A 22,262-nucleotide genomic window follows, 5' to 3' on the forward strand; every position below is an offset into this window, starting at 1 on the left:
GTGGGAAAAAAAAGAAGAAGAAAAGCGCGCACACAAATGGAAATGAAAAAACGTTGAAAGATGAAAAATTTGATGATTACGCAGAAAATAGCATTTATAACGCGCCCCAGTTTCCCACTCATCTTAGTCAACTGCCACCCTGTCTCCCTTCTCTTTCATTCACACTTCACACCCTGCGATATTTTACCGATAATTTGACGCGCCCCATCATCTCGCGAAAACTCCCCCTCCCTCATTATCTCCCTAAAAAGTTAAAAATCCAAAACGAATTAAAAAAAAAAAAAAAGATCAAGAAGCTGTAGTATCTCAAAGCTGAAAGCTGGTTCTTCGCTTCACTAGTACTGACTCAGTGACTCGTCGCATGCTTCAACGAGTTTCAATAAACAAAAAAAACCACTTAATTTAATTCAATTACCATTCTACCCACCCCTTTATTGCTCTATATATCTATCCACATCTCTCTCATCCTCCCCAACAAAATTTTATTCATTATTGACTTCCAACAACTCTTTTTTCTGAACCAAAACCCCTTTTAGTAGTACACTACTTACCTTTTTTTTTTTTAATTAAATAAATAAATTTATTATTTCATATATTTAATCAATGCATCTTTCTCATTCCATTTCCACACCCTTTGCTATTAATTAATCCTCCTTCTTCGATCTGCTTCTTTCTCAGTTTCAGAGCTCCTCGTCACTCCAAACCAAACCTTACTTTTCTCTCTTGATAATCTCTTTCTTTCATTTTTTCTTCTGAACCCTAAACTAAACCACTATTTAGCTCGTGTCCTTTTCAAATGCACTTTCTCTTCCAATGAAGAGGTGAAATAGTAGTAAGACATAAGAGAGAGAGAGAGAGAGAAAGGTCTGAAAATGCGAGTGAAGGAAATGCACCCGTTGTGCTGCATCTCGCTGGAGAGTCCGGGGATCGGGAGCGACTCGCCGGAGCCGGAGGCGGCGGCGCTTTCGAGGACGAGGAGTCTTCCGGCGGGCGGATCTGACGTCATTGCGCGGCGGGGATCGGAGGCTACTGTGGCCGGAGTTCTCTACAAGTGGACCAATTACGGCAAGGGATGGAGATCCCGCTGGTTCCTCCTCCGCAATGGCGTCCTCTCCTACGCCAAGATCCGCTGGCCGGAAAACCTCAACCTCCTCTCTCCGGTCGACGACGTCCGCCTCATCGGAGAAGTCACCGCCAACCGTCTCGCCAGAGAAGCCGCATCCGCCACCGTGCGCCGGAAGAATCACAAACCTCCTTCCTCCTCCTCTTCCTCCGTCGTCCATCTCAAGGTATATACAGTACGATTCTCCAATTTTCATTATTAATTTTTAATAATTATTTGTTTTCGTTATGATTATGGAAATTTACTAAGGTTTATCTTCGGTGCTGATCTGAATCACTCGATATAGTGTGGGTCAGGTCTCGGTCTCGCTTTGGCAGTGCCATGTTCACGTTTTTGGCGCTACCTCACTGCAACTTTCCTGTAGAGGCAACATTTTTTTTTTCCTTTTATTTTTAACAAATAAAAAAAAAAACCATAATTAATTACTATATATTAAACTTTTGGCGAGGATTTCATTTCATTGATTTCCGGCCATGAAAATTATCAACGCGATTGATTCAGATTTAGATTGTTCTTGTGGCAGTGTAAGTAAAAAGCGGTTGAAGAAAATCTGAAAGTGAAGCTTTGATGCCCGAGCAATAGCATGGAAACCCGCGGGTTTCTATTACGTTTCTCATCTTTTTTCTTTCGTTTTTTTCTTTCTTCCGCTGTGTATCGTTTCTTTCTCTCTCATGTGGTTTTGTTTTCCATTTCAAAGTTGCAATATATGGAACTAATAAAATCCTGTTTTACAGTTTTAACTGGTTGTTAATGTGTAGTGGGTCACATCAACAGGTGGCCGCGGAGGGTAGGGATAGCCTACGATTAGCCCCATGGCATTAACTTGCGGTCACGTCATGCCTCCTGCTCCCGTCTCTGTTCTCTTTTCTTCATCCACCATTGGTTCAAATCATTCTGCCTCTGCACCTCTCTGCATTAAAATTTCATTGCTTCGTTTCGTTCTTACTCGCTCCCTCCTCTCACTTTTTCATCGCCACGCCATTTTTCTTCTGCAAATCCCAACCCTTTTCCATCTCTTCCAATTTCAAAGCCTACAAAATTACACCAAACTGGAAATCCCATTCCCACCAGTAACTTTCATTGATTTTACCCTTTTCAACCGCGCCAATATAAGGGTCTAAGATGAAGGCGTTACATTCTAGAGCAGAAATAAACAAATATTAACAGTGCGGTGATCTAAGGAGAGGTGCAATTAGGGATCTCGGACTCTGTGTTGTATGTTGTGTGCCTCTTCCAGGTGTGAGTGAGTCAGTGTGAGCTTCGTAGTAAATTGTAATGTCTCGACGATACTTTAAGATGGGGAAAAAACTGAAAAAGCATTTTCGGTTATTAGTTTTATATATATATATATAGTTAGAAAATAAAAAAAGTGAAAACATATGGAAAGGTCCCTCTTTTGTCTTTGTCAACAGAAATATGTTTACGTGGGACTTGCCACCATGGTGGTGGGGTATCGTCCAGTTCAATATATATAAAATCTTTTTTTTCTTTTTTTATCTTCAAAAAAAAAATGTGTGCTGCTCCTGCCACTGTTCAAGGTCAACATTCAAGAGCCACTCTTGTTCTCCCCGGATAAAAGGGAAAAACAAAAGGAAGTTGGAGACGGTAAGTTTTTGTTTTTTTACATCATTACCTTCTATCTCGAATCATATTTCTAGTCTAGTAGTGAGACTAGCATAGCATAGCATCATGCCGTGATAGCCCGGTGAGGTAATTTCGTTTTCAAGCTTTCTGTATAAACTTAATTTGTCTTCTCAAGGTGGGCTCTCTTCCCCACTTGTTCTTCGATCTCATGGGGATATGTTTAATAATAATCCTCCTCGTTCTTCTGGTAGTTGATAGTTGCTGCTGCTCCTATGTTTCATTGTCTTGTGAATAAAAAATAAATTAAAAAACCTCATTTTGTTATACGTCATTGGTATTATTTCAGGTTCCTGTTATAAATTTTGTCTATATTTTTTTAATAGAATTTTTTTTATATAATAGATTAAATAATGGATGGTACTTATTCATTGTTAAGCAGATCTCGTCGTTCAGAGAGAGCAAGTCAGACGATAGACGGTTCTATATATTCACGGCCACAAAGACTCTCCATCTGAGAACTGATTCGAGGAAGGACCGTGTGGCGTGGATACAAGCTTTGGTTTCAACCCGTGGATTGTACCCACTTCGACCACTCAGTGACCATCTCTCCCTCGCGCCAAATCATATATCTGTGTCAACCGAGGGGCTTAAGAAACGCTTGCTTGAAGAGGGTAGCAGTGAGAGCCTTGCCAAGGATTGCGAGCAAATCATGCTCGCGGAGTTCTCCGAATTGCAAGAGCAACTTCAGATCCTGTGTCAGGAACGAATGAATTTGCTTGATACAATAAGGCAGCTGGAGGTAAATTTCATTAGTGTGCTTTACCTTTGGAATGCTTCTGACTATTTCTTTGTTTGCTCTATTTGAACACTATTGCGTATTAGCTCACTCCTCACACATCAACTCCTCCATCTCAAATTTGGTAGAATAACAGATGGAGATTCTCTAAATTTTGATATATTTCCAACTTTAGTTTCTTCACTCCCCAAATTAATGCTAAGTTGACTTTTTTTTTTTTTAAGGATAGATAAATATTAATTGTTAATTTATTATGTTTTATTAATAGTGTATATCGAATTTGTAATATTTTTTTTCTTGATTATTCAACCACCTTATATCTTCTGAGCTGACTAATAACTTCAATATTTTATTTCCAAGTCCCAATTATCTTATACTGTGTAATAAGATTTCTTTTTTTTATCATGGGTCTATCAAATGGTAAAATGTATTTCTGGTCTTTCCCAATACCCCTAATTCTACCTTGCAGTGTGGAGATAGAGTTTTAACTTTTCAATTGATTTTTTTTCTCTAAAATTTTTGTTATTTTTTTTAATGGAATGCTGCTAATTGGATTTACTGTATTAGTGCATTATTATATTACATTATTGCTGTACTTTTCTAAGTTTGTAAAACACGTGGGCATATTGCTTAAGATATGTATGGCTCTAGCTTCCTATAATAAGATAAGCTATTTTGTATTGGTGCTGTTCAAACTTCAAACATATGAAGCATCAAACGAGGATATCAAATACAACTGATGTCTAAAATACAAGGCATTGGGACTCTATATATATAAAACAAAAATTTAAAAATTTACTTTCTAAAGTTATTCTTTACAATTTTCATATCATAATGACTTTCACAAAGAGAATACTAAGAGAGGTCATTTTGCACTACAATCATTAAAAAAAAATAACAAGACCAGAAGATGAATCATATCTCTTAAAAGTTAAAACAGCTGGTTAAATCATGTGATAATGAGCCTAAAATAATGCTAAGAGTCTCACAATATATATAAGTTGAGTCTTTTTTTTTTTAATAACTGAAGTTTTTAAGAAGGGTTCTACTAAGAGTAAGTGTCAATTCACTCTCTTGTCCGGTGTCCAAGTCTTGTTAAAAAGGTGTTTGAGCTGAAAAAAATATATTCTTTAACGGTGTCCAACTTGCCGATTCTCTATTTTGTAGAGGTGTCCATGCTTTATTGGCTGAAACTAAAGTGGGACTTTTTTTTATACTAATTGCGTATGTTACATCACATGATATGCTTGGTTCATTTGGTCATGCATCTTGACTGATCTGTTGGTTTTGATGGCATTGTTTACTGATCCTCTCTCCCATCCAAAGAAAAATCATAATCATGAACCATGGTACTCATAATTTATTACCATCCCCCCTTCATAGTTATTCTTCTTCCTTGCTTTTTATTTGAATTCTACTATCTTTTCTGTATGTTGTATCTGTCTGTCAGCATGTGTTTAGTTTCTAGATGTGGAAGCTTCTGTTCCCCTGTATGTGACTGACTAATCTAGTCTATTGTTATTGATCTTGAACAGGCTGCTAATATTGAACCTGAGGCCACTGCCTTGCATGACAGTGAATACCAATTAACAAAGAATGAATTTTCAAGTCTAGGACGTGGAAAATATAGTGGTATTATTTTATATGTCACTTTATACTTCTCATTATAATTTATACATATGTTGTGACCTTTTTCTCATTTCATGTAATTAGCTTGTGCTAATATTCATATTTTTCTTTGTCTCGATGGTGATCATAGATAGGAACCTATAGTTCTGTGATATGAACATGAAGAATATTTCATATTGCTTACAAACTACTTTTTGGATTATGGAAAGTATTTTGCTAATTGTCATTGGAACATGAATCTATGCTTTTGAATTTTTCTAACCTGTATAGTTTGAAATCCACCTAGTGAATAACTTACTAGCATCTTCTTCACGATATTGTCTCCAAACTCTACAAAATCGATTCCTTAACATTTTAACTATCTTTTAGACTCAAATTGGCATGTAATTATTATTTCAAAAGTCCTACTGATGGGCTATGATTGCTTATGCATTGTATCCTTTAGTTAATAATTCTTTGGATAAAGAGTTTTGGTTAAATAAATATATCTTTTTCCATCCTATGCATAGGTTAAAGGAATTAAAATAGAAAGTTTTTATTAGAAAAGAAGATATTTATGAATTGGGAATACAAAAGCCATTTATTGCTTTCTTTTGTAGTGCTTGAAAGCATTTAAAAGGGTGTATTTAATGCCTTTAACCCATGCACCTGATGTACAAGATGGAAAAATTGGATTAATTTTATGGTAGATCCGGGTTCACATTGATCCCTATACTTGTTGGTTTCTCCTGTTATATTGTAGTTTATTTGTTGGGCAATTAATATATGAACTTGATGAACACATTTATTTCAAATTTTAATGCATTAAAATAGAAAAAAAAGACAACAAAAATGTTTTATGTTTATTGTTGTCTCTAATGATCATATGCAACGAACCTTTCACAACTTTTGATATATATAAGATCTCATCCTTTTAATTTTTCACATATACTTTTGGTTTTCAGAATGCAGTACTACTGAATCATCTGATGATATTGAGAAGCAGGAGATGGAGGAAGTGTCAGATGAAGATGAAATCTCATATTATGACACTAAAGAGTATTTTACAGAACATGGTTTTAGGTGTGGGTCAACAGGAGGTTTGGATCCAATGAACATGTCTGGGGAAGTTAACACACAATGCATAGATTTGGAGAACAGTCTTGTTGGGCAGACGATCAATGAATTTAGGTACCCTCTGATAGCAAGGCGAAAGAAGCTTCCAGATCCTGTTGAGAAAGAGAAAGGCGTCAGTCTTTGGTCAATTATCAAAGACAATGTGGGCAAAGATCTCACACGAGTGTGCCTTCCTGTATACTTTAATGAGCCAATATCATCTCTTCAGAAATGTTTTGAGGACTTGGAGTACTCTTTTCTTCTGGATCGAGCTTATGAGTATGGAAAATCAGTAAGATATACATCTTTATCTTGATTGTGCTATTCACTTCTCTTGCAGTGAAAACAATACAAATTTCAAAGTAGTGTTGGTACATGTCCTTTTATTCTGTTATTGGTCGCTATCTGATAAGTGGATTTTTCCCTTGGATATTTGTTGTCTCGATAGTTAGTGCGGAATGGATTGTATGTACTGTCCTTCAACTTGCAATGTTTTTAATCATTTGATTGGTAATATTGATAAATTTATGTCCAATTTTCTTGAAATTAGGTTTGCTTCATGCTGTTAAATTGTGAGTTTCTATGAGTGCAATGCAACTATATTTAAACATTATTGTTTTAATGGGAAATAAATAGTTGTGGACTAACATGTCCTATTAGTTTTCGGATTGTATTGACTGCAGGAGTTGTACTATTTGGTGAATTTCATAGGGAGAGAAGTGGGGAAAGAATAATAATATCTACTGATTTAATGACAAATTAAATTCTGTTGAATAATTTTTTGAAACAAAACAGTACCTCGATAATTTACGAATCTTTTTGGTCTTAAGATAGTTTTGTGAGGGGGAAACCTGTATTAATCATCTGGCTACATTTAATTAATTTTTATTTAGCTTCTTTTAGTGCACTTGAAAGATGACAATATTTAATTCTACTGAATGTGGCAGTCAAACCTTTGAGTTTTATTTTCAGGGAAACAGTCTACTTCGGGCACTGAATGTTGCTGCCTTTGCAATTTCTGGATATGCATCATCTGAAGGTCGTCATTGTAAACCCTTTAATCCATTGTTAGGGGAAACTTACGAAGCTGATTTTCCTGACAAAGGAGTTCGTTTCTTTTCTGAGAAGGTTAGTTACTTATGATTTAATGATGCACAGAATTGGCGAGATACTAGGCTGTTATGCTGCAGTGTATTTAACTTGGGCTAAAGATGTGATAACATAAATGGCTTATTGTCTAGTTTTGATTTGAATATCTATAACTCAACCTTTACTTGATATTTTCAACGAATTTAGTTTCATATAAGACATTTTTCATTTACAAACTTTGAAATGAACAGAATGTAACGTAACTAGTTAACTGATATTGAGATGAGAAATGGGACGAAAGTGAAGAGGATGTCCTAACTGGTGGCATGCAACTTGATAACTGAACAATGGTTTTTGTTATGTTAGTGTTATGTCATTCTTTTGGCGGGGTAAAATTGCTTAACTTATTATGGGGCTTGGTCCCAACGATAGTGGTCCTATCATACGCTCAGTTGCATACAATGTGCAGGCATGACAATTAACCTGCCAATATTTACTGTTCTCTCAAACAACTGATTATGTGTGAAACAGGTGAGTCACCATCCAACTGTCGTTGCCTGCCACTGTCAAGGTAGAGGTTGGAAGTTTTGGGCTGACAGTAACATTCGGTCAAAGTTTTGGGGAAGGTCAATTCAGCTTGACCCAGTGGGAGTTCTGACCCTAGAGTTTGATGATGGTGAAATATTTCAGTGGAGCAAGGTATAAATCGTAAAATGACTCTGTTTACTTTAACTATGTATACTGCCTAGTGCTTGTGACTTCCTCCGGTCTCAAAGTAGAAAAAAAAAACTTATTTCATTTAACTAAAAAAAAGTTAATTAATCATATTTAATTATATCAATTTTAATAAAAAATAGTTTTTTTTTTCAATTTATTTTTCTCTTGAACTTGTCATTAGGAATACAAAAGAGTCAATGAAAACTAAAACTTGAATTAAATGAAGGGGCATTTTAAAAATAAAAATATTAAATAAGTAAAATTAGTTAAAATTTTCTTATATTTGAGAAAAAAAATTATAATTTTTCCTTTTTATATTTGAGAGCGGAGGCAGGTAATAGCTTTCTAAGCTTCATATTTATATTAAATTATAAATAATTGTTATAATCGTTTTTGTTTCTCCTAGGTCACGACTACAATTTATAATCTTATCCTTGGCAAAATATATTGTGATCATCATGGGAACATGGACGTCCGTGGTAATCGCCAATATTCGTGCAGACTCAAGTTCAAAGAACAGGCGATTCTTGATCGAAATCCTCACCAGGTAGGAGTGTTCTAATAATATTTAGTAACAACAGCTTTGTCCTTTTAAGCCTGATATATTATTTCTTGTTAATTTACTAACCCAGCCTGTCCTTTAGTTTAGGTTGGTTCGTCTGAATTTTTAAATTTCTTGTCTTTTGCCCGCACGTGGTCCCACTCAAAATATCAGAAGGAATCTTATCTTCTTTGTGTTTTTTACCTACCAAATTGTTCACTAGAATGTGCTGTATGTCTAATTAGGTGCATGGCTTTGTTGAAGATGTAACGGGAAAAAAGGTTGCCACATTATTTGGCAAGTGGGATGACAGCATTTATTATGTTAATGGCGAAGTGAATGTGAAGCCAAAAGATTTCACTATGTCGTCAGTCACAAACTTGTTGTGGAAAAGGACTATGCCACCTTCTAATCTCACCCGCTACAATTTGACATCATTTGCCATCACACTGAATGAGCTTACTCCCGGGCTAAAGGTATAATGATGTATTAAATCATTATTCGATGTGCGTTTTCCTTTTTCTTCTTATGCATCTCTAATTCTTTGTTATAGCCTTTTCTGATCCCGGGTAATTTGATCACGGATTAAAGGAGAAGCTTCCACCCACGGATTCCAGGCTGAGACCAGACCAGCGACATCTAGAGAATGGGGAATACGAGAAGGCTAATATGGAGAAACAAAGGTTGGAAAAGAGGCAAAGAATGGTATGTTTGAACTCTTTCGTGCTTTGTTCGAGAAACGTGCATTCTATCCTTTCTTTTTACCTTTCGTTGTAAATTTGGGGTTCTTGTTTGACCATGTGCGTGTGAATTTCTTAACCGTATACGCTAAACATAATACTCACTTGGTAAATTCCACCAAAAAAAAAATATTCTGTTGGTAAAAGTTCCAGTAAATATAATCATTTTTTTGTTTTAATCTTTCAATTTTTACTGTTGGTTTTGCATCTCATTTTTTTAAATGATTCCAATCATTGCTTTTGTATATTTGCATCTAAACAATAGTAAACATGCCACACCATGAGTCATTTTAGAATATTTGATCACATGACTAAATACTTGCCGCATCACCATTAAGAGATGATAGCAATTATTTTTTTCCTATGTTTATGAGAAACTAAAATTAATACTCCCTTCATCTCATAATCAGTATAGTGTAAGAATTTTTTTTTTCTTTCAAAATAAGCGTTGTTTTAATTTTTTAATGTAATACTGATCAGTTTTTTCTATTAATATCCTTAATAAATTTCATTTTAGTTTTTCAATTTAATATTAATAATATGATTAATTTCATAAAAATATTACTCACTTTTATCTTTTATTATTATTTTTTTTGTAAAAAAAAAACTTAAGATGAAACCGAGGGAGTGGTTTTTTTTTCTTGAAAAACAAACTAAATTTGATTTAAACATATTTATTTATATAACCTTCATGTTTAGTGGCTTTCTTTATGAGTAGTTTATGGAGCCTAAACTCTTGTGAGATTTGCTAATCAACGCTCTCTTGTTTTTTAAGGATTGCATTAACAAATTATAACTATGTACATTTCTTAGTACATCATAAGAGTTTGTTATCATAGTCTTGAACAAGTAAGTCGGTAGACATTAGCATATACTGTTGCTAAGAAACATATTTTAAGGATATTATTAAGTTATAATTTTAGTAGGAGTTATAAGATTAACTTAGTAGTTTAAATGAGAGAGGAGAAAAATACCAGAGATGTCGTGAGTTTGAATTTTTCGTTATCATTTTAACATAATTAATAATTAACATTTAGTAATGAAAAAAAAAGTTATAACTTTAATTTCCTTATAGCATACTAAAGGTGTAACTGTAACCAGATAACATATTCTTAAAAAAAAGTGAATGTATATTAAATTATTCTTTAGTCCCTCTAGTATGAAAATTGTGCACTTTGGTATCTCAACTTTTATTTTTAAGCTAATGCATATCTTATGATCATTGAAGATTTCACTATTTAATAACAAATTTTTCCCAACTCTGATAACTGGTGGTCATTGAGTCATTTAATTTCGTTAACTTATATTTTGATGATCATCATGCTTCTCATACAGTCAAGGAAAATGCAAGAAAATGGATGGCAGCCTAGGTGGTTCCACAGAGAAAATGAAAATGGAACGTTCCGATATATTGGCGGGTATTGGGAAGCCAGAGCCCAAGGAAGATGGATTGGATGCCCAAATATCTTTGGTGAAATTCATGAAGGCAATTTTGATCCTTTAGGTGCATCTTGATTTTAGTTCAGGTAACGTTTACATCTATTCCAAAGCATGTTTGATACCATCCTGCATGCATGTGAGGTACATGTATATCTCAGCCTCTCAGGTCCCCCAAATGAAGTTCGTATAGTGATGATGACATGCTAATACTATAGCTGTGTTGCAGATAATGATAATGAATGCAAATTACTATGTGGAGGGTTTATCTCGAACCTTCTTGCATGGAGGCTACTTGTTTTACTGAATTGAAGGGAGAGTACTCTTTTGGAAACCTACGGAAACGAGGCTCGTTGCAGTTCTGGTTAGGCAGGTTTGTGGATTGCCCTTGTGTTACGACTTTGACAAAAAAACAAAGGAACTTAAAAAGCGATTCCATCTCAAAATTTCTTTCTGAATTTGAATGATTTTAATCGCCTGCGGCTGGTGAAAGTTGTAATTAACCTAATATGGAACAAGCATTGCACGTACAGAGCTCTTCAGCAGAGTTGTGGTCTACTGAGAATATCAAAAAAACTGAGGCTGTTACTTCATCTAGATGAGAATATATTTGAGCAAAGATTTCAGCTTGGCAACACTTGTTAGCTAGATTAGGTTTTCTAGATTGTCAGTTTTTTTTCTTCTTTTCCCACTTAAATTTTGTTAATATGTAATTATTTGGGGTATTAGCCTATGTATAAGATTCTCTCCCTTGATCCTGATATAGCTACTGACTTGGCCGAAAGGCTCTCAATTTGTTTTCGTTTTCTAATTAATAAATCGATAAATTGGCAAAGATGTGTTATCTCCCATGAAGTGTACAATTAATTTCTTTCTCGTACAAAACCTGTTACTTTCTTCCTTTGTAATAAGTATCGTCGTCTTAGGTTTGTTATATAGATGTAGATTAAGAAAAATTATAATAATATATTTTTCATAATAATTTCACTCACTTCGCGGTGATCTCTTCAGGTTGTGGTACTTTTTCTCTTTGCATGACCCTTATATATAGCAAAAGTTAATAGCTTTTTTCATAACTAAGATTTAGTGGGCTTTAAATATCCAATCTCTTCACTTACCCCTCATTATGATAGTGAGATTTTTCAAGAATCAAAATATATCCATCAACTCTTGGAACACACCTTCATTTTCCAACTACTCACATTTAATATTTTGGAAATTTTGATTGATTATTTCAACAATTCATCTCTCAGTTAAAATGTTCAAACCACTTGGTTACCATCTTCATTTTTTATTTTCACATCGTGCTTCTTTTCCAAAAAAATTGGTATGCTCTACTATATTTCTGATCTCGATATTTCTGGAATATTGGATGATGAAACTTCATGTACTTGTATCATTGGTAGCTATTAGGACACAGCTTGGCATTCATGTTGCCAAAAACAGTTTCGACACAAGAATTCTTACATGAATCCACTATTACCTTCACAAGATTTAATATGGTTTGACTGGTCACTTGGTCCATACCATCCTGCTTTTAATTTTCACGCGTGTATTATTGCTATGTTAATAACAAAATGACGTTATTTTGCAAAATTTGACAACAAAATAAAGTCATTTTTTCAGGACATGTCAACATTTTGTCACACACTTTAGGGATATTAGTAAAATGCATGAAAATTAAAAAAACATGATAGTAAAGTATACGAAAAAAATCTGGAAGTTAAAATTCACAAAATGATGAATAGTTGAATGGTAAAATGTACAATTAAGTCAAAATTTGAGCTCTTGTACACTTACCATCATCAATTGTAAAGCATTTTATGTAACTATTTTCTTGGAGAAAAAATTAGGAGGGAGTGATTCCCCAATCCAAAATAGGAAAAACTTTTGGAATAAAAAATACTTATAGAGAACACAGAAAATTACATTTATTTCATAAATAAATAATCTATTTAGTCCCTAGAGTATTATCTTCCTCCTGAATAGTTCTTAAAGTAATAAAATTATATAAGTAATTTTAAAATATTGAAAATCTCTCAATTTAGTTACCGCATTAATGTTAATACTTACATTGAGAGACTAATTTGAATGATTTTTCAATACTTGAAGCACTGTATGTAACATAATTTACTTAAAGAGAAAGGACAATACTTCAAAATTAAGTTTATAAATTATTATTTTATCTCCCTTTAAAGATATGAGCAATGATTCGAGCTTGAACATGTTAATGTGTGATCTTGTCTTACTTACCTGAGGATCAATTAATCCTTCAATGTTATCTTTTTATGTAACTTTTTGAAACAACAAAGACATAAAATTTAAATATATTTTTCAATGGGCCTCTTAGTTTAAATTTAAATATAATTTAAATTTAAATAAATTGAGTAAAAATATAACATAAGCTTAATATCATTAAGCAAGAATACTGGTGACGCTTCTTGTTACCGGACTAACAAATTAAAACATATGGGGCAACTCAGGGTGATGTCTGTCTCCTGTTTCCTAGTGACAAAAGTCACTAATTTTGGTAAATAATTTTTGGATCAACCTATTATGTTAAATAGTTTTCATTTTTAACCCATTTTGATAAAAAAAAAACCCATATATCAGAAAGCCAATCTGCTCCTTACATGTTTGGTTTTTTTATCTGACTTCCCCGTGGCTGGCACACTTTCTCAATGTATTTGGAATTTTTGGATTGCCAGAGATATCATACGTCTATTTGCAAAAAAGAAAACATGTGGGCTATGTTCAGTTGAATGTTTCTTCAAACACAGCCTTAGTCACTTTTTTATCAATATATTATTTATAACTACTCAAACGTCATTGCAAAAAAAAAAAAAAACAGAATGTCAACAACGAATGTTGATTATTATTAAATATTTATAACTTTTAAAAATAAATATTTAATCACTCTTTTTTAAATTTTAATATAATTTATTATTGTCAAGAGAAAACATTTATTATTATGAAAATTTCAAACAATGGATACTAACTATCATTAAATGAATAATATGAAGAAAATAAATATATGTACCTTTTAACTAGATAAGTAATCAATAAATTTTATTTTTTAATTGAAATAATTTATTTTCTCACGTTCTTAAAATGAAAAAAAATCTAATTTTTAAATTATTATAAATATTTAAACAATGAATATTGATTATTATTTAAACGGTTAATATTAATTAAGAAAAAAATGTATAATTTTTCACATGTTAATATAGTACAAAGGAATACTATCATTACTTGAGATAGTCACTTGAACCTCCATTAAATAGATAATAAATAAATAAAAATATCACATAATAATAGAGATAACAAAAAATGATTTTTACATTTTGAGAAATAAAAAATTAAAATTATAAAAATTAAAATTAAAACTCTTTCATTTAAGAGAAATTAAAAATATCTCTCTTCTTTTTCTTTATTCATCTTTCAACCACTAAGAAGAAAGTCACTTGTTTAGTACTTGATAAGTTGATTTTCCATAAACTTTTTCTTAATATCATATAGCACTTCCTATACTTTTATTAAAATGTGATCAAAGTAATTATGTTTTTTTTAATATATTCATTACTCCCTCTGATTCCTTTGTAAAAATCAAGTTTAGTGTAATTCACACTAAAACTTATTTCTTATGGATGGGAAGTAATATTTTAATTAGTACCCAAATGAAAACATACAGGTTTAGTCAATTTTTTTAGGAATTCATTTTTTTTTTAAGTTAGAAGAGACTAAATCCACTTAGTTTCTTAATATTTGAAAACCAAATTCTACAATATGAAAATACATTAACCTTAGCAACGTCACATAAAGTATAAAGATTAATAGCACATTCTTCTTTCTTCTTACAAAAGTAAAGTTGTAAAACCTAAGCATGGGAAGCAGTGTCTGTTTCCTCCAACTCAATGCCTGCCTCAGCGAGCCTCTTGTCCTTGTACACATACCCCTTAGCACAAAACAAGTACGCCACCAAATTCACACCACTCAACAAAGCCAATAGCCAGTAGAAGTAATGTAGTTTCCCATGGTTAAGATTATCCGCGAGCCACGGTTCGCGGTGGCGCGTGGCTTTGTGCACCAAAGTCACCAACAGTGAGCTAAGAAAAAACCCTAACGACAACGTGCTGAGGAACAAGCCCGTGCTCATGGTCTTCATCCCTTTGGGACATTCCCTCAGGAAAAAATCTAGTTGCCCTATGTACGTAAATGCCTCCCCCGACCCCACAAAGAAGAACTGTGGGACAAGCCAGAACACGCTTATGGGAACCACTGCATTGTGTTTGTGCGCCAAACCGTTCGCACGTGCCATTCTTAGGCGTTTTATTTCGATAAGTGCTGCTGACACCATGGCTAAGATTGAGAACACTAACCCTACCCCAATGCGTTGCAAAGGGGTGAGCCCTTGTGGGTTGTGTGAGAGTTTCTTAGCTATGGGGGTGATGACGCGGTCGTAGACGGGGACCGTTAGGAGGACGCTTCCGACGAAGAAGACGGTGAGCGACGCGGCGGGGATTTGGAAGGAGTTTCCGATTATGCGGCGGTCCATGGTGGTGGCTTGTTGGACTGAGAATGTGGTCATTTGGGCGTAGACTGTCCAGAACATGATGGTGGTGGCCCACACGGGGAGCATTCTTTGCACCATTTTGACCTCTTCCACGTCGGTTAGGGTTGAGAGGTACCACTTCCTCTCCATCGTGATTTCTTCGCCGTCCGTTTTTGGGTCCTTGATCGCTGCCTTGTCCAAGAAGCTGCAAACAAAATATCAAATTGATTAATTCTTCAACGAAATCAATAATAATAATAAGTTTATTATATACTGATATTTCCTGATTTGTCGGATTATAAAAATTGTTTCTGTTGTTGTAAATTACATGGTATATAATGCAACAGTAGTATTTTTCAAATAATTAATAAAGTGACTTAATGTAATGCATAAGAAGTATTAGTGTAATATTTTTAAATAATTAAAAAAATAGGAGAGTTTTAAGTAATCTTATGAAACTTGTAAGAGTGTAAGTATAATTTACTCTAATAATAACAGTAATAATAGTAGCAATAACAGCAAGAGCTAGAAGGATATACGAGCTACATAGGCTATAATAAAAAAGAAAATCACTTGATCGAGGTTTTCAGTTGCAGCCCACATAGTTATAAACTTATAATTGCCCTATGAGTTGCATTTAATCGTAAATGTTCACAATACCTATTAAAGTTTTAGAGATTATCGTGAGTGCAACTGCTACTTGAAACCATAGTGTGGATGAATAATTAAGGTTTGGGCAGCTAGCAAAAAGAGTTTTCTATTAGTAGTCCTTGTATGTGAATTGCAGTAGATCGATCACAAATACAATTACAACCAATATTATAGGGCGTATACGTACACAAACCACAGTTTTTTTGGTTAAAGACAGAAACCAAAAAGCTATGTCCGTGATAGAGGCAGCTGTGGAAAGTGAGACAAAGGTGATGGGGCTTATATAAGGAGAGAATAAATAGATAGAAAGTGGTATGAAGCAGGACAAATGGGGCGTGAGAGACAGCCTTGCCACTGCTACATGTTCCCCTTCGCCTCGTGATTCCTCTCAGTTTTATTATAGTCTTTTTAGAAATTATATCCGACTATATAATTCATTTTAGATTTTATAAGAGTAAGTAAAACAAAAAGGAATATGAGAGCTACCCATTGTGATAATATTCCATTAGAAAATGTTTCATGGACACTTCAATACTAATAAAATTTAGAAAGAGAAAGATCCAGAGGAAAATGAGATAGGAAAAAAATTTAAATATAATAACTAGTATAATGTAATAGAAAAATAAAAAATATATTGATAAAAAATAATAGATATCGGCTAGGTCAGATATGTAGAAGTATTTACACATCTTCACTCTATTCCATTGATTCATTGAATTAGGATATAAGAAGAAAAAAGTATACCAAGTGAGAGCATGTCCCTCTCAGACAAGCAAAAAGAAACAAACAAAAAAAAAGATTTAATTATGTTACTTGTCTATTTAATTTATACTGTATAAAATTTTAATTTCATAAGTTTTCTTGAATAAATTATTTTTTAATAAAGTTAAATAAATATAACTCTTTCTTCAATTTTATTATTTAAAATATTTGGAATTTTATTTTTATATTAAAATAATAGGAGGGACTATGATAGATTTGAAATAAAAATTAATAAACAAAATGATAAAATTTAAAGAATTTAGTAAAAACTAGGATTAAGATTTAAAGAAAAGAAAATTTTGAGTTTTTAATAATTTAGTAAAATTTGACATTTTAGTTGGTGGACTTTAAAAAAATAGGGACTACATTCAATAAAAAAAATTAACACATTATTTATAATAAAAATTAAAAGTATAATTAGTCAAATTACTGAGAAAACAACTACATATTAACTCAATGGAAAGCTATATCTTATTTAGTAATCTTGCCTAACTCAAATTTTTAATTTTTTTTAATAGCACAGAGTACATACAGATATTATATATATAAACGGACAAACGGTAATCTATCACCAATGAATGAAGTAATTATATGAGAGAGATATTTAACAAGAAGGAAATTAATCACACACGTGACATGTCTAACTTGTGACTATTTGCTTATAGTATATTATTTAAAGCAAACATGAAAGCAAGACATATCTTTACGTAACGTTGAACTTTCATATCGTGGATGGAGTAGATGACCAAAACAGTGAGCATAGGAACCGAAAACAAGCTTGGTTGTCCACTCATGATCGACTTTATGTTCCAATAATGAAGAGTCCAAGATCGACAATTTAGCACTTATTGAAAAGCTGAATTCCCACGATTAAATAACATGGGAGCCCACTCTCAAAGATAAGTTCTCTACGTACCGTGGTTACCATTACCACTATTACTCTCATCTACCTCGTCCTCAACCAAGGATATTTAACTATTGTTTCAATTATTTATATATATGTTCCTATCAAACTAAAAGACCTTCTAAAAGTTTTAATGTATCCTAAAACCCCACGCAATGACAATCTTTTGTGCTTTTACTTCTAACGTTATCTTAAATAAGATTCGAGTAAATTACATTGATGAACCGCTGTTGATATTTCGTGTAATTATATAAGTATTTTCGTGTAATTAATGTGAGTATATTAGAGGAATGTTAGTGTATGAGGAATGTCACTTTAATACTTTTAAACATATATTGTCTATATAATGTTTATAGAAATAAAAAGGATTAGTATAAGAATAAAAAGAATAATATTATGTATAATTTGAGTAAAGATTAAGAGATATGAGTTATTTACTCACAACATTAATATCTTTTTTTATTAATATTATTATTTAAGCCATAAACTTGTTAGCGGTGAATGAAAAACATTAAAATAGAATATACCATATAGCATAAACATATACCACGTGAAAAGAGAAAGCAGTTATTATATTTGAATTTGAGATTGAATAAAAGTGTATTTTATCCCTACATGAATTATTTATTTTTAAAAGAAAGAGGGATGCTAATATATAATAATTTTTCATCTCATTAAATTATTTGCATTTCTAACTCACTTCCGATTATATTATAAATATCACTAATTTACATTTTTCTTTTTTTATCTCTTTAAATATCATATAGTGTTGGATGTCGATGAATTATTTTCCTTATACAAATTGAGAGTGACAAGATAAGAACTGGATCCCGGATAATTCGGTACTTGAGTTAAAATCTTTATAGAAGACAAGTCGATCTTATTTATAATATGAGCATATGGATACTTATTAAAGTGCATTGTTACACAGTAAAAGGATTACTTGAGGTGACACCAGCAGCACTGACGATTCCTAGTTAAATGAATCATTTAGTAGTCTGATGTCTAACAAACCATTATCCAATAAATGCATCCTCTTAGCATGTTTTTTTCACACATTTTATTTTCATACATAATTTATGTGTGAATAGATTCAGATAATATATAAGCCATACTGAAATTAGTCTATGTGCACGAAGAGTGCGTTAATTAATATTATGAAACAAATTAATATTTCCACATCATAAAAAATAAAAAATATTGAATGATTGAATGAAAATTGCAAATTAAAAAGAAAAACTATAAATATATTTCGAATTTAGCTTAAATGTATCAACTTTCTAAAGGTTTTTTATTAGTTAAATGTGTAAACACATGTCAAGGAAGACAACTAAACTCACTTGTAGCCATTTTTTTATCAAACAAATTTAATGATACGAATCAATGAGTCATAGTGTGTGTGAAATATGATTATTTTCAGCCACATAATAAGCAGTATTCCACAAGGTGGAAAGTTTTACTTACCGGAACTGCTTGCTATGGGGCAACATCTGCTTGTTCTTCCTGAGAGTTTCATCAGCCACATCATCCAAGTTGAACAACAATGAAGAATCAGAGGGAAATTCCAAGTGCCTCTTCCTCCAAGCCGCCACAAACACCATCGCGATCTGCGCCAAGGGACTTCCCACCAGTCTCTTGTAGCGGTACCTCCTGGTGCCCGACAACAACACCAGAAGAGCCACCAGCATAGCACACACACTTATCCCGTAGCCCCAGTACCTCCCTATATGATCCTGAATGTACACGAGAACCGTCACTGCAGTTAGTGTCCCCAAGCTTATGAAGAACACGAACCAGTTGAAGAATTTCAGCATCTGCTTCTTCTCTCCCTTGTCCGACTCGTCGAACTGGTCCGTGCCGAAGCCTGAGACGCTGGATTTCAAGCCTCCAATGCCGAGGGACGTCGTGTATAAAGCTATGTAGAGAACCATCAGCTGCATGTTGTTTGCTGGCATGCAGCGTCTGGTCGCGTCTCTTATGCATTTTGGAGGGTGCAGGCTTGGGATTATGGTTGATATTGTTAATATTGTCACACCCTGAAAACACATTTTGAATTAATGATCCAAAAATAGAAATGTTAACCCTAAACATTTTTTAAAAATTGGAGGTTCATATCTGTTTAGTAGGTTGTCCGAAATTATAATGATCCTTAATGAACTATTTGAGTATTATTAATTAATCATAAATTAAAACAACTGAATATATGTCATATAAAAATTGATTGAGATTTTCAACATCTAATAGTCTAGGACTACTTAACAATTCTCTTGCTCGAGTACGGTTTTAAATTGTTGTCTGGTCGTGGTAAGTCAAAAAAAACTCTTGTCATGAGCAATTGCAAAAAAATTAAATTAGGCTGATACGGCTGCAATTGCACTCACAATATAGTTGTAGTGAGAAAAAAAAAATTACGTTGCCGTTACAATTGCAGTTACAAATCACAATTTAAAACTATGCTCTTGAGTATAAATGAATAAATAAAAGGCTAAAGCTCTGCATCGAATTGGATGCAAATCAAGGTGAAGGCATGAAGCAAACAGATAGAAACTAAACGAAAAGTTAAACGTTGCAATAATGTCTTACAGTGGCTTGAACAGTCGCGAAGATGGCAATAGTGAGGTATCTGTCAATCAGAGAATGAAGGTAATATTGAAAAATCCGTATATATATATAATATTGGAAAGAGCACAATAACAAGTTTGATTTGAATAAAATAAATGAATATTTTGCTTTATCTTTGTACCTTTTAAAAGTAATAATAGGTAATAGACAAGGGAATGGTCACAAACCTGCCGATAAAAGTGTCAGCTACAAAACCACCGAACAAACAGAGCATGAAAGAGGTTCCCATGAAGTTGGTGACCGTGTTGGCAGAATTAGCACTGCCCAAATGCATCGTACCCGTCAAATATGTCACCAAATTCACGGCAACACCCATTGTCGTTAACCTCTCACATGCTTCCACTCCTGAAAGAGTATATCGAAGACAACAAAATGAAACAAATTAACAACCTATGTGAATAACACTGTCTTTTCTTCACCCACACATATATGTACTCACATACAAAGGACCTATGAAAGCGCGAGAAGAGTAAATATTAATCATATAATTAAAGTGAATGGTTAAGATTAGAATTTAATTAAATAATATTGACAATTTATATATGGTTTGTATTTAGAGACCTAAAATCATGGCCGCAGCAGTCCAACCACCGGTTTTGGACCTCTCTGCTGGGTGACCTTTGTAGTCGCAAGCATCTGGGATGGTTTTCCCTGGTGTTTGAGGGAGAGTCTTCATCAGAGGAAGGGATACGAATGGTGGGAACTAAAATGCTAGTGAGTAGCTACCTATGCATGCCACAACCAGGGGTTAAGGTTTTTATATAGTTTCTATATTTCATCGTTAAATAATTGTACCTATGTTTAATCTTTATATATATATAATTGCGTGAAATATTAGTAATATATTTTTTTAACATGCTTTCTTATTAATAGTTAAAGTTTATTAAAAATTACAAAATTGTCAAGTCATAATTTTTGTAATTTTTAGTAAATTTTTATCAATAATAAAAAGAGAAAATAGACTATACATAAATCAGTTGTATATTATCATGACTTATCATTATGTATGTTAAAGTTGTTAATTTTAAGGATTATTTATTTTATATTAGTTATATTAATAATGATCTGTTGTAATTGAATTTGATGATAATAATGTAAAACTGTGTTATATAGCATTCTAATAAAAATGTTTTAGAAAGAATGATAAAGAATATGCTTTTAGCATTATTTTATAGTTTCTTTTCTATTTCTTATTTTTTTTATATAAGTATTTTTCAAATAGAAATGTGATGTATGATAACTACTATGACACTAGATAATTAGAGAGAGAAAGAAAAAAAGTATACATATAATAATAATTGATACAGTATGATTGGAAAAGAAGAGTAAAGAAAAATAATGTGTTGACACTGGACAGTGTTTGTAACGTGTGAGATGTCCTCATAAGCATATCCTTTACAAATACGTTCTCAAAAGGACAAAAGACAACAAAAGTTATTTCAGTTTTATCGTACAAAAATTATCTTCCTCTTATATGCGCCGAAGGGACCGCATATTACTAGGATTTCTGTTAAAATGTTCATCTAGCCTATGTCTAACTAATCCGTTGTAAGAATAAGAAAAATTGAAACACTCATGTGCCGCACCTGCGAAGGATAAAATTAATGATAATTTCGTATGAATGCAATCTACTCTTGGAATCAGCTAAATTCCTGGTGCACACTCCATTAGAGGAGTGTACAACAATGTTAACTCCATTAGGACAAACGCTAAGAGTAGGCAAAACATCTTAAAACCTTGCCCCAGAGAGTGTGAATTAAGATTTTGTTTTTCTCCTTTTATTAAGCTCATCAAATTGGCCAAGTTGTTATTGAATTGTCTTTTACCTACTAACCTAAGTAGATGCTAGAAACTTATAAAACCGAGTTCATAAAAGAAACAGAGACTTATAATAACAGAGTTAGATTTCAACCAATATAATTCTACAAGGCTACATCTTAATCCAAAGTTGCAAGTACAAGGGGTTATTTGTCATTCAAGTCCCGCCAAAGGTGTTAAATAGAATGCTTTGATTAGCTTG

General features: G+C 33.0%; 2 protein-coding genes across 4 annotated transcripts; one reads left to right on the forward strand and one right to left on the reverse strand.

Annotated features, from left to right (window-relative positions):
- The first annotated feature begins 536 nt into the window (after positions 1 to 536).
- LOC114393340 (oxysterol-binding protein-related protein 2A-like) lies at positions 537 to 11,600 on the forward strand. 3 transcript variants are annotated; one of them, XM_028354640.1, is made up of 12 exons: positions 967 to 1,289; positions 2,662 to 2,728; positions 3,147 to 3,506; positions 5,039 to 5,135; positions 6,077 to 6,519; positions 7,200 to 7,355; positions 7,848 to 8,015; positions 8,440 to 8,580; positions 8,820 to 9,050; positions 9,166 to 9,279; positions 10,650 to 10,840; positions 10,981 to 11,600. In XM_028354640.1, exons 1-11 carry the CDS (start codon positions 1,102 to 1,104, stop codon positions 10,827 to 10,829), a joined length of 2,145 nt encoding a protein of 714 aa, XP_028210441.1. In that variant the 5' UTR covers positions 967 to 1,101; the 3' UTR covers positions 10,830 to 10,840; positions 10,981 to 11,600. The 3 variants fall into 3 exon arrangements, 2 of the variants coding, with proteins under 2 accessions (XP_028210440.1, XP_028210441.1); XR_003662546.1 differs by lacking the exon at positions 2,662 to 2,728 and having other exon boundaries at positions 537 to 1,289; positions 9,128 to 9,279; XM_028354639.1 differs by lacking the exon at positions 2,662 to 2,728 and having other exon boundaries at positions 543 to 1,289.
- A 2,954-nt stretch (positions 11,601 to 14,554) lies between these two features.
- Positions 14,555 to 20,980, reverse strand: LOC114392673 (protein NRT1/ PTR FAMILY 6.3-like). Its single transcript, XM_028353883.1, has 5 exons — positions 20,804 to 20,980; positions 20,410 to 20,587; positions 20,204 to 20,243; positions 19,085 to 19,656; positions 14,555 to 15,508 (listed from the first exon to the last, which is right to left on the reverse strand). Exons 1-5 carry the CDS (start codon positions 20,916 to 20,918, stop codon positions 14,629 to 14,631), a joined length of 1,785 nt encoding a protein of 594 aa, XP_028209684.1. The 5' UTR covers positions 20,919 to 20,980; the 3' UTR covers positions 14,555 to 14,628.
- Between the last annotated feature and the right edge of the window lie 1,282 nt (positions 20,981 to 22,262).

This window comes from Glycine soja, chromosome 17 (genome assembly GCF_004193775.1).
Source record: "Glycine soja cultivar W05 chromosome 17, ASM419377v2, whole genome shotgun sequence".
Lineage (NCBI taxonomy): Eukaryota > Viridiplantae > Streptophyta > Magnoliopsida > Fabales > Fabaceae > Glycine > Glycine soja.

Bases quoted from the DNA above. Each gene is read 5' to 3' on its own strand.
- LOC114393340 (XM_028354639.1), top strand. From the start codon at position 873: ATGCGAGTGAAGGAAATGCACCCGTTGTGCTGCATCTCGCTGGAGAGT. The intron at 7,356-7,847 runs GTTAGTTACTTA...TGTGTGAAACAG, and splicing joins TTCGTTTCTTTTCTGAGAAG to GTGAGTCACCATCCAACTGT. The intron at 8,581-8,819 runs GTAGGAGTGTTC...ATGTCTAATTAG, and splicing joins TTGATCGAAATCCTCACCAG to GTGCATGGCTTTGTTGAAGA.
- LOC114392673 (XM_028353883.1), bottom strand. From the start codon at position 20,918: ATGAAGACTCTCCCTCAAACACCAGGGAAAACCATCCCAGATGCTTGC. The intron at 20,244-20,409 runs GTTTGTGACCAT...TCTGATTGACAG, and splicing joins GCTGACACTTTTATCGGCAG to ATACCTCACTATTGCCATCT. The intron at 15,509-19,084 runs GTAAGTAAAACT...TTTTGTTTGCAG, and splicing joins CCCCATAGCAAGCAGTTCCG to CTTCTTGGACAAGGCAGCGA.